This window comes from Prionailurus bengalensis, chromosome X (genome assembly GCF_016509475.1).
Source record: "Prionailurus bengalensis isolate Pbe53 chromosome X, Fcat_Pben_1.1_paternal_pri, whole genome shotgun sequence".
NCBI classification, from domain to species: Eukaryota; Metazoa; Chordata; class Mammalia; order Carnivora; family Felidae; genus Prionailurus; species Prionailurus bengalensis.
Genome location: NC_057361.1, coordinates 82,829,768 through 82,841,576, shown reverse-complemented (window position 1 = coordinate 82,841,576; position 11,809 = coordinate 82,829,768). Strand labels below are relative to the sequence as shown.

Genomic DNA, 11,809 nt, shown 5'->3' with positions numbered 1-11,809 from the left:
ACTGTAATAATAAGGAAAATTAACACCCCACTTACATCAATGTATAGATCATCCAAAGTCAATAAAGAAACATTAGCCATGAATGATACATTAGACCAGATGGACCTAATAGACATACACAGAACTTTCCACCTAAAAGTGACGGAATACACATTCTCTCAAGGGCACATCGAACATTCTCAAGGATAGATTACATGTTAGGCCACAAAACAACTCTCAATAAATTTAAGACAATTGAAATTATGTCATTCATATTTTATGACCACAGTGGTATGAAACTAGAAATAAATTATAAGCAGGAAACTGGAAAAAAACATAAAAACTTGGAAATAAAACAACATGCTACTGAAGAAAGAATGGTTCATCAAAGAAAACAAAGGAGAAATCAAAAATACCTACACACAAATGAAAACAGAAATATGACATATCAAAATCTGTGGGATGCAGTGATTCTGAGAGGGATGTTCATAGAAATAGAGGCCAACCTCAAGAAACAAGAGAAATCTCAAATAAACAATTAAACTTTACAAATAAAGGAAATTGTAAACTAATGAAGCTTAAAGTTAGTAGAAGGAAGAAAATAATACAGATAAGAGCAGAAATAAATGAAACAGAGACTAAAAAGACAATGGAAAAGATCAGTAAAACTAAGCTGGTTCATTGAAAAGGGAAACAAAATGACAAATCTATACTCACCAAGAAAAAAAGGAATGAACAGATTTGTGGTCGATAGAAGGGAGGAGAATGGGTAGGGGAAAGAATGAAAGGGAACAATAAGTAAAAACTTACAGTTATAAAATAATTTTCAGTTATCTTATAAAATATTTATAAATATTTTGCCATCTGTGGTAACAGATGGTAAATAGATTTAATGTGGTGATCATTTTGTAATATATGAAAATGTCAAGTCAGTATGTTGTACACTTGAAACTAATATAATACTGTATGTATTTTATACCTCCGTGAAAAAGCAGAAATAGATTATATGAATAGACTTGTAACAGGTGAAGAGATTAAAGTAGTAATAAAAAATACCCACAAATAAATGCTCAGGGCCAGATGGCTTCACTGCTGAATTCTACCAAACATTTAAAAAAGAATTATCACCAAATCTTCACAATGAGAGAAGTCAGAGGTTAGTAAATTCTATGAGATTGAGCTAAATTCTTTTTATCTTTTGTGGCAAAATCAATTCCTTGGTTGAAAAATATTTTGGTGATTTTGTGTATGGCACTATTCAGGCAACTAAGACATGATTATGCTGGCAGAAGTGTCATGGACAGTAAAGGCAACTCTTCCACTGATATGAATATCTATTACTTTTAGGAATAAAATTACGACTCCTCTATTCTATGAAAGAAGGGCTCCAATATAATCAATTTACCAGTAGGCAGCTAGTTGGTTGCACCAGGAAATTGTGCCAAATATATGGGTCAGCATTGTCTTCTTCTGTGGGAGTTTTGAACACGTAGCAGTGGCAGTAGCCAGGTCAGCCTTGGTAATAGGAAGGCAATGTTGCGGAGCCCAGTCATAGTATCCAACTCTGTCACCATGACCACTTAGTGTATGGGCCCATGGAGTTTCAGATGGAGAGAAATATCTTCAGGAACTGTACTTAACAGATTATACCTAGGATCCTCACCCATATCTGGTTTAGGTGATTTAGATGATGAGATTTTGACTTTTGAGCTAATGCTGTAAGGGAGTGAGATTCTTGTTAACCTTGGGAGAAGGTGAATATGTTTTGCATTTGGAAAGGACATGAATCCTCAGGAATCAGAAGGTGGACTGTGGTATGAAGAATTTTAAGATTGCCTACCAAATTGCCAGCTGGCATTGCATATATATTTTTCTTCTAGTTATTTAATCACATACTAATTCATGTGTTTCTGTAAAGCCATCCTGCAGATGTAATTAGGGTCTCAGACCAGTGGACTTTGGGAAAATTATCTGGGTAGGCCTGTTGTAATCACATCATCCCTTTAAATAGGGGTCTAGAGTCAGATACAGAGAAGTCAGAGATTAGAAGCATGAGAAAGAGTCAATATGCTATTGCTGGCTTGAAGATGGAGTGAGACTTGTGGTAAAGAATGCAAGCTTTTATACGCTGAAAACAGTTCAGCAGATATCCAGCAAAAAAAAAAAATGTGGTACCACAGTGCTACAGCTGCAAGGAACTGAATTCTGAAAACAACATAAATGAATGTGGAAGCAGATTTTTCCCCAGAACTTCCAGATGAGAACTCGTTGTGGCTGACACTTTAATGTCTGCCTTGTGAGACCCTGAGCAGAGAGTGCAATCATGCTGTTGTGTGGTAGTTTGTTGTGCAATAGTAAATAATTATATCATGGGATGCAAATGCCTGCACTGTTATTAATTTTCCAATTCAATTCTTTCCAAAGTCCCTGACCAATCTTTTCATCATTGCATATGTGTCAGAGTAGATCCATACCTACAGACATGAGTTTTATACAAAGAGAACAGCTACATGAACCACATAGCTTTCTACCCACTGGTAACATGTTTCCTTCCCAATGTTTTTCTGAGTCATTCCTGAGTGAGGTTATAATGCAGCAGACATCTACTTGCATCTATTGTCAACATATCAAGAAGATACATCCATAAACTGGATCATCTTCTAACTGGTAATGAAGAACTCTCATGAGGCCATACATGATGGTTGAGAGAGAGAGACAATGAAGTAGCAGTAATAGGTATCATGTAATTTACTTGTGCCTTCCTGATGTACCCAAGCCCAGCCCTTTAGATCAAGTTGCAGTTGCTCACACAAAACTCTACTATTCAACAGAGTAAATAGAAACAAGTTCCTAATGGGTGTCTCATTCATACAGAAAATTAATACCTCATTGTTAGGTGCTCAATCTCTACCAGGGTCTGGTAGGAAGCCCAACTGAGCAGCTTCCCAAATACAGACTAATTGCTAAAAGAAGAGGGCATGGTTTGCTCGAAAACACTGGGAGTGTGGTTTTTAATTCTATTATTGGGAATTTTTAAGGCTTCATAGACTCTACATAGCAGGAATGTAATACACTTGAGTCTGCAGGTCATGAGGCTGAAGTGTCAGAGAAGCTTGCACCATATATAGCCCATAGACCTTTTTCTTGCTCTGGGTACCACTCAAAATTGGAAAACATATGGAGTCGAGGCAAAAAAACCAATGTGATAGATGTTGTCTCTAAAATCTAAGGCCCTGATTCCCACAGGCTAACTGGGGAAAGATCATCTACAGGTAGCTCAACTGTTATCCCTCCAGGGCAGCTCCTTACCCTAGCCTCTCACTCTGGCAGGCATACCGTTCTTTTGTGAGGCTGTGCTCTTGTGGCATATACAGAGTCCTCCACTGGATCCTTTTACAGCACAGATTACACAGTTGTTTAATTTCACTTTACAGAGTCTATCTTCCTGGGATTGAGAAACCACACTGTCTCCAGCTGGTGGCTCTCCTTGGTGCTGCTGGTGTGTGTGTGTGTGTGTGTGTGTGTATGTGTGTGTATTCTTACTAATGGCAAATCTGGCTGTGAATTGCAGTAGGCTCTATCCATTCTGTGAAGCTCATGGTTCCCTGATACTTTTGGAAATGTAAGTAAACCCTGTTAGACAATTAAAATTATTTGTCCAAAGTTATTTATGTAGACAGGGATTAGGCTTGGGGAAAAATTGGGGTTCCTGAATTAGTCATTATTACTTATGCTTTTTATTAAATACCTACAATTTGTCAGCTACTGTGCTGGGCACTAGGGATACAAGTATGAAATGGACTAGATAGGATTTGAGATGCAAAGAGTCCAGTGCAGTGTATCTCAATTTTTTACAACCACATCCCACAGTAAGAAATATATTTTCTCATCACAATTCATGTTACACCCACATCCACCCCACACACACACACACACACATACTGAAACACAAATTTTACATGATATTCATCATAGGTGCAATGCAATTTTATATTTTCTATTTGACTTTATTCTATCTTATTTCATTAAAAATTTCAAAGTCTTGACCCACTGAGTTGGTTTCAAGACCTACCAATGCATGGAAGGGTAACTGCAGTTTGGAAAACGTAGGTCTATTTAATAATCTGTGATGTGTATCTTATATGGTGCATATATTTATCTTTCCAGGCACATATTTTATGGGAACATGGGAGTGGAGAGCCTGAAAGAGTCTCCATCTAAGCCAGTGGTTCTCAAACTTCAGCGTGCAAAGGAATCACCAGGGGATCTTGCTAAAATGAAGATTCTAACTCAGTAGGTCTGAGGGAGGTCCTGAGATTCTGCATTTCTTTTTTTAAGCTTATTTATTTATTTTTAGAGAGAGAGAGAAAAAACATGCACAATCAAGGGAAGGGCAGAGAGAGAGGGAGAGAGAGAGAATCCCAAGCAGTCTCCGTACTGTTGGTGTGGAGCCCAATGTGGGGCTTGAAATCATGAACCATGAGGTCATGACCTGAACCCAAATCAAGAGTCAGACACTTAACTGACTGAGTCACCCAGGCACCCCGTGATATTTTGCATTTCTAATTAACTCTCAGGTGATACTGATGCAGCTGGTCTATACACAACATGTTCATGAATAAGGACCTAAAAATTAAATATGTTTAAGGGTCTGCTGAATTGCTTATGTGGGGCCTGACAAGTTTCCTGGGAGAGAATTCAACCTAGGAAAGAGAGTTTGCAGATATTAACCTGTAAGAATAGCACAGCTTTTATCATACAGATATATTTTTTTTCCTGGTCTAGCTTGCGATATCTGAATTTGACGAGGATATTCATGCATGCAAAAACACACAAACTAAAAAATACACATAAATGGTCATTTTGCTAAAAAATAACAGATATTAGAGTCCCAAGTAGCACTAGCATTCAGCTGCTAACAGGTAACTGAATAATTGTAATTCAAGTGGGAAAAAGCCCACCCACACTTCTATAAGGGTCAAGGGTGGGTGGGCATTTGTTCTAGAGAAATTGATAGGGTTTTGGCACCTTAAGGCCTCCTCCTCATTAGACAGTATCAGTAATGAGTACAGTACCCAGGAGAAAGGGCACAGAGCTCAGTGGACATGGAAGTATCCAGGAGACAATTGCATTCATGTTCTAGCTGCCTAGACTTGTTACCAGGCACAAGTGAGACCTCCCTCAGTCCTGCTCCAAGTGTCTGATTCCATTCACATACCTGTTCTTGCATGGGAATGGTGTGGGAGCCATTTTTCCCTTAAGTATCTGGTAGAGGCTGGGTGACAACACAGCTCACATCCTCAGTACCTCATCTGATCCACTTGGCAGGCCCATGAAGCAAGTAATATCCCCATATCACAAATGACAACACTGACCCTTACAGAAATGGGTCTAACTGCCAGGTGGATTCCTCTAGCTATTAGTCCCAGAAAATGGGAGTTTTACCTATTATCATATGTTCTAACAACAGGAATTTTAAGTATCTTCACTGCCCTCTTAAACTCATTAAACAGTTCAATCATGTATTATTTTCTGGTTTTAGTTATTTTTTAATTATAAAAAACATAATTCATATATCCTTTAGGAAAAAGAGACGAGTGAACAAATAAAAAGAATCACACATGGTGGGAGCCATAGGATGGTACAGGACTCAGGAGGAGCAGCGGTGATCACTGACATGGTTACAACTAGGGAAAGACATGGGGATGGGCATGCACACAGGGGAATGGCACAGAGGTACCTAACCAAACCATGATGTGGTTGAACTCATTTTTTAGTAAAGGTGAGCCCTACTTTGACTACCATACAGGAAAAAATATTGTCTACTTTTTAGTGTAACACACTTTCAGAGTCTTCTCTGTGAACAAATGCATTATGCCAATATATTTTTACAAAAATGGGCTGATACTGTATATATGGTTCTGCAAATGGTTTTATCTTTATTGTTATTTTACAATGTACCATGAACATCTTTTCCATGCACATGGGTGAAAATCCCCTACTAAAAGACAGAGAACACTGTAGTTGGATCAAAAGGCTGCTGGTAACCAAGAGTGACACCTAAAGCAAAGTATCAGCCTAAATTTAAAGCACATAGCCTGGCAAATGCCTGCCAGGAACAGCAGGATCAGCAATATTCTCATTAGAGAAATCAGAAATGAACGTCAAAGACATTAAAGATATGGGATATCATGTAAGCCCCTTTGGCCCCTACCTCCGCCCCTCATTCCCCTGACACCCCGTTGCCCCCTTGGGGCAAAGGGATCCTGTACATCTCTTTGCATCCAATGAAAACCACCCATTTTCTGTTTTTTCCTTAGCTCTTCCTGAGCCCTTGACACATCTCCACATTCTCTCATCATCTCCTCACTGCCCAAGTGCCTTTCCTGAAAGTCCTCCTGATAGTCCTTGGGGGAATCGTCTGTCCCCCTGTCTGTTTTTCTTTTTGCTTTCCTAGGCACATAATCTTCAGCTGGGCGCTTTTCGGCAGCCCGCGACTCACTCTCAGCCTTTGCCAGGGATTCTGGCTTGCCCTCACTGTGTGGTTTTCCCTCATTTTCAGACTTGCCCTGCTTTTCTTGCTTTTTCTCGTCTTCTGGTTGTCCCTCATCATCTGGCTGTCCCTCATTCTGGAGCTTTCCCTCATGCCCTGGCTTCCCCTCCACTTCCAGCTTTTCTTCCTCATCTGATTTTCCTTCATCTTCTGTATCTACTTCGTCTTCTGGCTTTCCCTCGATTTCCAGCTTTCCTTCATTTTCATTGTAGAGTTTTTCCATGTTGAGATTTCCCCTTCTTTTCCTGTACTGGGGGGTGTGGTGAGGTGGTAAGGGGAAGAGAAGATAAAGAAGACAAGGGAGACTGAGGGCTTGGAGGTGGAATGCAGGTCCTGATAGTACTGGCATCTTTCCCCTTGGCTGGGTTCCTTTGACCTGGCCCAGCCCTCCAAGTGTGTCTTCTGCCCACCCTCTACCCCACAATTCATCCCACACTTGAGAGCCAACCATTTCCTTGGCAGGCCCTACCATCTTCTCTACCATCCTAAAGCGTGGTGGGGTGTGTGCAATATATGTGGTGGGGGATGGGCAGTGGGGCTCTCAAATTCTGCCCAAGCTGTGCTTTCTACACCCTCCCCTCACTGTTTTTGTCCAGTGTCCCTCCCTCCTTTCACTCACCCGCAGGGATTCTGAACAGGTTCTTCCTATTTTTCTAGTCTTGCAGAGTGCTGGGGACAGACACACAGACCTGCAGACAGACAGGAGACAGGGGCAGGGCGTCTCAGCAATTTGCTCTCAGCAAATTGATGTTTCTTTCCTGAATCTGGGCCCTCCTCATGCAACATTTCCCTCACTTACCTCCCCCGCATCCCAGCCGCCATTACTTTCCAGGCCTCAGGCTCCAGACCAGGATGCTGTCCAAACTGTTTGGATCTCTGTGACCCCCTCCCCTGCAGACAAGCCGCCCGCCCTCACCCTCTTTTTGCGGAGGTCAATATTTCCACTTAGGTGCAGAGTGTGAGAGGGGGTTATTTCTAGAATATGTCTGTCTACATTTCACTGTCGCACTGCGGGGGCGCCCCCCTCCCATTTCGGGTCCAAAAATGTATGGAGAGCGCAGAGGAGGGGCGTCGAGGAGGCGACAGAGCCTGCTGCAAGATGCTCCCTCCTCACCTGCCCACCTCCCCGCCGCGTCCCCCTCCTCCCCAACCTCCCGGACCCCTCCCCACCCCGCGCTGCTCCCAGATCCTACTCCCATCCACCTCCACCCCTGCCCGGGGCCACCGGCAGCACCCACCTTCACACCGACCTGAGGGACCTGCGGGGCCCGGGGCAGCCCTGTGCCTCCTCGGGCTCGCCAAAGCCCGCCGGCCCCTCGCCCGCCGCCCGGGCAGCTCAGGGAGCTGGTTCTGCGCGGGCGACGGGAGCGGACAGCGCAGGCACCGGACCGCAGGGTGGGTGAGCAGGCGGGCGCGGGGGCTGCTGCCCACGTCGGCGCCCGACCGGTCACGTGAGCGCCGCGTCACCCAAGCTCGGTTCCCCACCCCGCTCCGCCCCCTCATCCCCATCCCGTAGGGACCAGCCAGCCACAGACGGTGGGGAGCAGTGTGGCAAAAGGGGGTCGCCGAGAGGGCAGCCCAGAGGCTTCTTTACCGCAGGTGCTTTACCTGGCGCGCATCTCAGGTCCTCACACAGCATCCCTCTGAGAGGTACGTCATTGCCAGGTGTGACAGCTGATCGCAGGGAGGGTACCCGACTTTGCCGAGAGCACTCAGCAACGGAATCCCACAGGCTGCTTTCAAGACAGGCTCTGCCAGACTCCAGAGCTCTGGTGGTAGTGTCCGCCAAAGTAGAGCTGCCACCTTGAGTAGCTGTGTTCCTGGGCCTCCTCTCTCCTCAGTCCACACGTTCTCTCTCCCTGAGTTATTTCTGTTCATTTCCCTCTAAGCACAGATGATTCTCCAATCTCCATCACCAGGCTATCCTCTCCCCTGAGCTTTAGACCCTCTTTGCCAACTATTGGCTACCACTGCTTGAATGTCCCTGAGGAACCTCAAAATCCGTATACCCCAAACTGCTTTCACCAACTTCCTTCTCACCTTCTCCCTTCACTTCTCTTCACACTTGAAACTTGCACTCCAATATTTGACCTCTTCTTATTTAGAGAGTGTGTCAGACAGCTACAAAGCAAAAAAGGAAGCATTGGTCATTTTTTAAATGTACCACAGATGCATGGACTCATCATAACCCTTGGTTCACAACACTCTTTTTAGTAACCTATGTTTTTCCCTTTCTGTCTTTCACATTGTGAAACCACTACCCAACCAGAGAAGTAGAAAATTGCCAAGTTGTAGCTTCTACTGTGTAGTCTCTCTCTCTCTCTCTCTCACATACACACACACACGCGCGCACACACACACACACACACACACAGGAGTATATGTGTGCATGAGTGTTTTTATGTGTAAATATGGGAAACCACCATTTCTATTTTCATTTGCAAAATACATCTTGTTTACACAGTTAATGAATTATGTATGTGACACAACTAATTCTAATTATTTTCTCTTCATGTTTCTTAATTTAGTAAAATATTGATGTTTCTACAGTATTTTGCTCAACCAAAATGTGTGTTCATGTTATCACCATATAACAAAAAAATTTATTCTCAATGTTGAATTTTTTAACTAAATTCACAGTGCCATTCATAAAAAGTCTGGATGTTTCCCTTTCATGAATATGAACTTCAAAAAATATTTTATTATTATTATTCCATAAATTTGATTAAAGTAATATCAAATCACTATAGTTACTGATTTTCTGTTTTAATCATAGGATGATGCTGATTTTAAACTATTAATAATCGTTTGCTGAATGCTTTTGTTAATAGAGCCAACATATTATCAGCTATCATTCTGGTTTTTAAACATGCACACAAAAACTTGGAATTCAAGGTTTCTTTAACTACATTAGAAGAAAAATAATTTGATCTAATTAGAAGTTGTGTTCATAGAATGAGAAGTCAACACAACTTCATCTGCATTTTACCTTTATTACAGAAGGTGGCAATGTGACAACTGAAGTATGATGCTAAGCTGTTGGCTTTGAAGATGGAGGAAGGAGCTATGATCCAAGGAAAGCAATTATAAACACTGGAAAAGGCAAGAAAAAATGGAGTCTTCCCTAGAGACTCCAAAAGTGAGCCTCTCCTAGAAACTTCCAACAGCTTTGATTTCAGCCTGGTAAAACTGATTTTGGACTTAGGGCTTCCATGGCTAGAAAAGAATAAATGTGTATTGTTTTAGGCCTTCAAGTTTATGTTTATTACAATAGCGCCGGGAAGCTAATTCAAGTAAACATGGTCTACTAAACCCATTCTGGCTTATTTTAATGTGAATGTCTGTAATAATAATACATTGTTTCAAAATGAAGATATTGGAAAATTGTTAAACTACATGGGATACATACATAATATAGTATACATAATATACACATATATACATATAATACATACATATATACATATAATACATACATATATACATATAATACATACATATATACATATAATATAGTAATATATACACATGTATATACATACATATGTGTATATATTATATATTATGTATAATATATATATTATATATATGTATATATGTATATTATATGTGTATTATATATGTATAATCTACATATTATGTATATTATATATTATAATTATAATATATTATATATATATAATATAATCATGCTATTTGGATTATCTCAAAGGGATCTCCTTTAAAGGAAAGATGGATGTGAGAAAGGAGGGAAACTAACATCTGTGAAGTACCAAATGTACCATATGCTGTGTATGACCCTTGAAATATTTTGCTTTAATGACATATCGGACAAAAAGCTAGTATCCAAAATCTATAAAGAGCTCACCAAACTCCACCCCCGAAAAACAAATAATCCAGGGAAGAAATGGGCAGAAAACATGAATAGACACTTCTCTAAAGAAGACATCCAGATGGCCAACAGGCACATGAAAAGATGCTCAATGTTGCTCCTCATCAGGGAAATACAAATCAAAACCACACTCAGAAAGCACCTCACACCAGTCAGAGTGGCTAAAATGAACAAGTCAGGAGACTATAGATGCTGGAGAGGATGTGTAGAAATAGGAACTCTCTTGCACTGTTGGTGGGAAAGCAAACTGGTGCAGCCACTCTGGAAAACAGTGTGGAGGTTCCTCAAACAATTAAAAATAGATCTTCCCAATTACCCAGCAATAGCACGCTAGGAATTTACCCAAGGGATACAGGAGTGCTGATGCATAGGGGCACTTGTACCACAATGTTTACAGCAGCACTTTCTACAATAGCCCAATTATGGAAAGAGCCTAAATGTCCATCAACTGATGAATGGATAAAGAAATTTTGGTTTATATACACAATGGAATACTACGTGGCAATGAGAAAGAATGAAATATGGCATCTTGTAGCCATATGGATGGAAGTGGAGAGTGTTATGCTAAGTGAAATAAGTCATACAGAGAAAGACAGATACCATGTGTTTTCACTCTTATGTGGATCCTGAGAAACTTACCAGAAGACCATGGGGGAGGGGAAGAAAAAAAAAGGTTGGAGAGGGAGGGAGCCAAACCATAAGAGACTCTTAAAAACTGAGAACAATCTGAGGGTTGATGGGGGTGGGAGGAAGGGGAGGGTGGGTGATGGGTATTGAGGAGGGCACCTGTTGGGATGAGCACTGGGTGTTGTATGGAAACCAATTAGACAATAAATTTCATATTTAAAAAATAAAAAAAATATTTTGCTTTTTTGCTCTTTACAATATAGATATAATTATTCCCATTATGAAAATGAGTAAATGAAAGCTCAGAAACATGTAATTTTTTAAAAATCTTGCCATTAGTACAGAGATGACAAAAAGACTATTCCTGAGCGAGTGGTCTCCTCAAATTACACATTGCATCCTTTTTACTCTGTAGTCATGCAGCACTTAGGGATGAATGTTTTTTGACCAGTGTATGTTTCCCTTGACAATTCATGCATGTCTGGATGGGTACTAATACCTTTATTTCTCTAAATGGGCATTTCTAGTAAATATAAGCATCTACATCTTAGAAGAAAGATCTGGGATACGGTGTTTGGCTGGAGTGTCTGGCAAATAATAAATACCTAATAAATATCTGTTGAAATAATAAATCTGTCTGTGAGTGAAGGGTATTAGTGCCTCAAGAGACCCTACAGAAAATTAGCAAAATAAACAAAATTTGTAAACAGTGCACAAAGAAACGTGGATGGTCAATAATTACAAGAAAAGTTCTCACT

At 40.9% G+C, this 11,809-nt stretch overlaps 1 protein-coding gene across 1 annotated transcript; it reads right to left on the bottom strand.

The window, feature by feature from the left end:
* Positions 1-5,893: 5,893 nt before the first annotated feature.
* On the bottom strand, positions 5,894-7,352 carry TCEAL6 (transcription elongation factor A like 6). Its single transcript, XM_043570921.1, is given in 4 exon segments — positions 5,894-6,232; positions 6,234-6,782; positions 7,152-7,221; positions 7,332-7,352. Coding segments are annotated over 4 exon segments (660 nt in total). The 5' UTR covers positions 7,343-7,352; the 3' UTR covers positions 5,894-6,202.
* Positions 7,353-11,809: the final 4,457 nt, after the last annotated feature.